General features: G+C 36.2%; 1 protein-coding gene across 1 annotated transcript; it reads left to right on the top strand.

Moving 5' to 3' along the window:
- The first annotated feature begins 417 nt into the window (after window positions 1-417).
- On the top strand, window positions 418-3110 carry LOC131635546 (probable folate-biopterin transporter 7). Its single transcript, XM_058906172.1, has 2 exons — window positions 418-753; window positions 1955-3110. Exons 1-2 carry the CDS (start codon window positions 465-467, stop codon window positions 3004-3006), a joined length of 1341 nt encoding a protein of 446 aa, XP_058762155.1. The 5' UTR covers window positions 418-464; the 3' UTR covers window positions 3007-3110.
- The last annotated feature ends 2 nt before the right edge of the window (window positions 3111-3112 follow it).

The following is a 3112-nucleotide window of genomic DNA, read 5'->3' as shown; positions in this document are numbered from 1 at the left end:
TCATTTCCGAAAACACTTTTTTTTTTTTAAAAAAAAGTACCTTTTCGAAAATGAACTTCCGAAACAAGAGGGTAGTGTTGTAAATTCACCAGGGGTGAGCAAGAAGGTTAGGAGGTGGGTGAAAAAATTTCCATATAATAACAACAAAACTTTAATTAAAATATCTTTATTAACGTTTAATCCTAATTCAATTAAAGGAATTAATCTCTATTAAACTCAGAAAGAAACAATTCTATGCAAATCAGAACATTCCACAAGACAAGAGTATGAGATTTTTATTCATAACGAAAATTTTATAACCGAACAAGAACACGTGTCACCTTGTGAGTGTGCCACTAAGCAGAAAAAAAAACAGCCCCTACTTTATTTCCTTAAAAAACCCGAAACCTCTAATACAATTATTTCTTTATTCGGAACAACACATTCTGTTCTTTAACCGTTACGAAAGTAAAGTGTAACTGAAAATGGTGTCTTCGGAGGGTGATGGCGGTGGCGGTAGCAAAAGCGGTGGTGGTGGTGACAAATTGATGAGAAAAGTGTTGGGTTTGGGTTATTGGGTACAAGGATTCAGATGTTTTCCATGGTTAGTAGTGAGTTTCTTTCTCAAAGATGGTTTGAATGTGAATCCTTCGACTCTTCAAATTCTTCAAAGTTCAGCAAGTATTCCTATGGTTGGAAAACCAATTTATGGTCTTGTTTCGGATTCTGTTTACATCTATGGTCAGCATCGTGTTCCTTACATCGCTCTTGGAGGTAACATAACATAACAGTCTATAGTATTTTTGTGTAAAAATATTATATTTTGATTAGTAATGTTATATTTAGATTTGATTCACAATTTAGAAATTTTTTTTTTTGATTCATGATATGAATCTCGGTTTGATAAGGATTTCTATGACAACTATGAAGAAAAGAATTTTACTTTTAAGAATTGGGTTTGGTGTGTGTAGAATTTTACTTTTTAAATGAATAGATAGAATTTGTTGCTTGAACTCAAAGGCAGCATAAGTTTATGCTACTTTGTTAGCCTTCCTAATCACAATTATTTCAAGGAAGTGAAAAATTGTTCAATGGTTATTGAATGAGTTTCTTTAATTTAATACAAGAGGTGATGAGGAATCATCCTGATGAAAACTTATTGGAAAACCAATTGTTCAATGCATAACTATATTCAAGAGTTCAAGAGTGCGGTCATACCAGTATTAATGCACCGGATCCCCATCTCAACTCCGCAATTAAGTGTGCTCGAACAAAAATAGTACTAAGATATGTGATCTCCTGAAAAGTCGTCCTTGAGTTGCACCTCTTTTTTTTTTTTTAATAAAAAAGCATAACTACATTCAAAATATCTCCCCGGTTCCTCTACACGTATAGGAAGATGCCCTATGTGGCTATGTTGAACACTAATGAGAGACCAAACAACCTGGTTAAGCACAAACACTCCTGATATTAGGTGTGTCTGTATTGGACACATGTTAGCGTCCTATGTTTTTACCATAGTAGTGTTTACATGTAAAGTGTCATGTCGGAGTCATTGTTTCATACTTTTATCGCCGATTGTGACTGAGTAGAGAGGCCATCTTTTAAAATCTTAAATTTAGAATTATTCAAAATTGTTACATTAGGTATGTCATGTGGAAACTAGTAATTGAGTTATGACATTTCTTTTAGATATGAAAATTTGTTGGCTCTGAAGCTTGAATTGTATGGTCTTCTGTTGAGGAAAAAGCAAAACTGAGAACAACATTTACTTGAGCCAATGGTCAGCAATGTTTCTTAGAACACAAGCAAATGCTACTTGACATTTAGAAACTGCTGCACTTTTCCTTTATGGTTCCTAGTTTCTTGTTTGCTAAGATTGGAATTGATATTGATGCTTTTTTATTATGCTTCTTTGACTGCATTTTTCACAATTCAAAATTCTTAAATATTTCTTCAAAATTTGCTTGTGCAGCTTTCTTGCAGGCACTGTCATGGTTAGCAATAGCAATCTCTCCATCAAGCATATCTGTTTTCGCTATCTCTATATACCTCCTCCTGGGTAATCTAGGTGCTTCAATAACCGAGGTAGCGAATGACGCCATCGTTGCCGAGATGGGTAAACAATCTCCTTCAACCAAGCACTCTCAACAACCATCTTCCTCAGGCAACCTCCAATCCTTTGTTTGGATAGCTTCCTCTATAGGAGGAGTCCTCGGCAACCTTCTTGGTGGGATTTTCATCGGCCGAGTCTCCCCACAACTCATGTTTATGTTTTTCAGCCTCCTCGTTGCTCTCCAATTCTTCGTAACCATTTCAGTCCGGGAGAGCTCTCTCGGACTCCCAAAAAATCCATCTGTCGGGATAAAGAAACAGCTCTCAGAACTATCTTCCGCACTAAGAAAACCCGAAATCGCTTATTCCATCTCATGGTTTGCATTATCTTATGCCGTTATTCCTTTACTTAACGGAACCATGTTCTTCTACCAGACACAATACTTAAAAATCGACTCGTCGGTATTAGGTATCTCCAAGGTTTTTGGTCAAGCAACAACACTTCTATGGGGTGTTATATATAACCGATACTTAAAATCCGTCTCACCGAGGAAACTGATATCAGCGATTCAAGCAACAATGGCGATTTTAATGATATCCGATTTCTTATTCGTGCACGGTTTCTATCGCGAAATGGGAGTACCGGACACACTCTACGTAGTAATTTTCTCCGGATTCTTGGAGGTTCTATTCTTCTTCAAGTTTCTACCATTCACTGTGTTGATAGCACAGCTATGTCCACAAGGCTGTGAAGGATCAATAATGGCATTTCTTATGTCTGCTGTAGCATTGGCATTCATTGTGAGTGGATACCTTGGTGTGGCACTTGCATCATATGTTAGGATAACAGGAAGTGATTTTTCAGGATTTCCTTTTGGAATTTTGGTGCAAGCTGCATGCACTTTGTTGCCAATATTTTGGTCATCATGTATACCTGAATATGTGAAAACAAAAGATAAGCGTAAAGAGTGATTAGTGTAATAGCTTTTAGAAATGTGATAGTGATTCAACGAGATGATAGTGTGATACTGATAGTGATTAAAGTGAATTGAACTACGTTACTAATTTGTTACTGATT

This window comes from Vicia villosa, unplaced genomic scaffold, assembly GCF_029867415.1.
Source record: "Vicia villosa cultivar HV-30 ecotype Madison, WI unplaced genomic scaffold, Vvil1.0 ctg.001509F_1_1, whole genome shotgun sequence".
Taxonomy (NCBI): Eukaryota; Viridiplantae; Streptophyta; class Magnoliopsida; order Fabales; family Fabaceae; genus Vicia; species Vicia villosa.
Note: the sequence above shows the minus strand (reverse complement) of the source record. Positions and strands in the feature narration are given on the sequence as shown.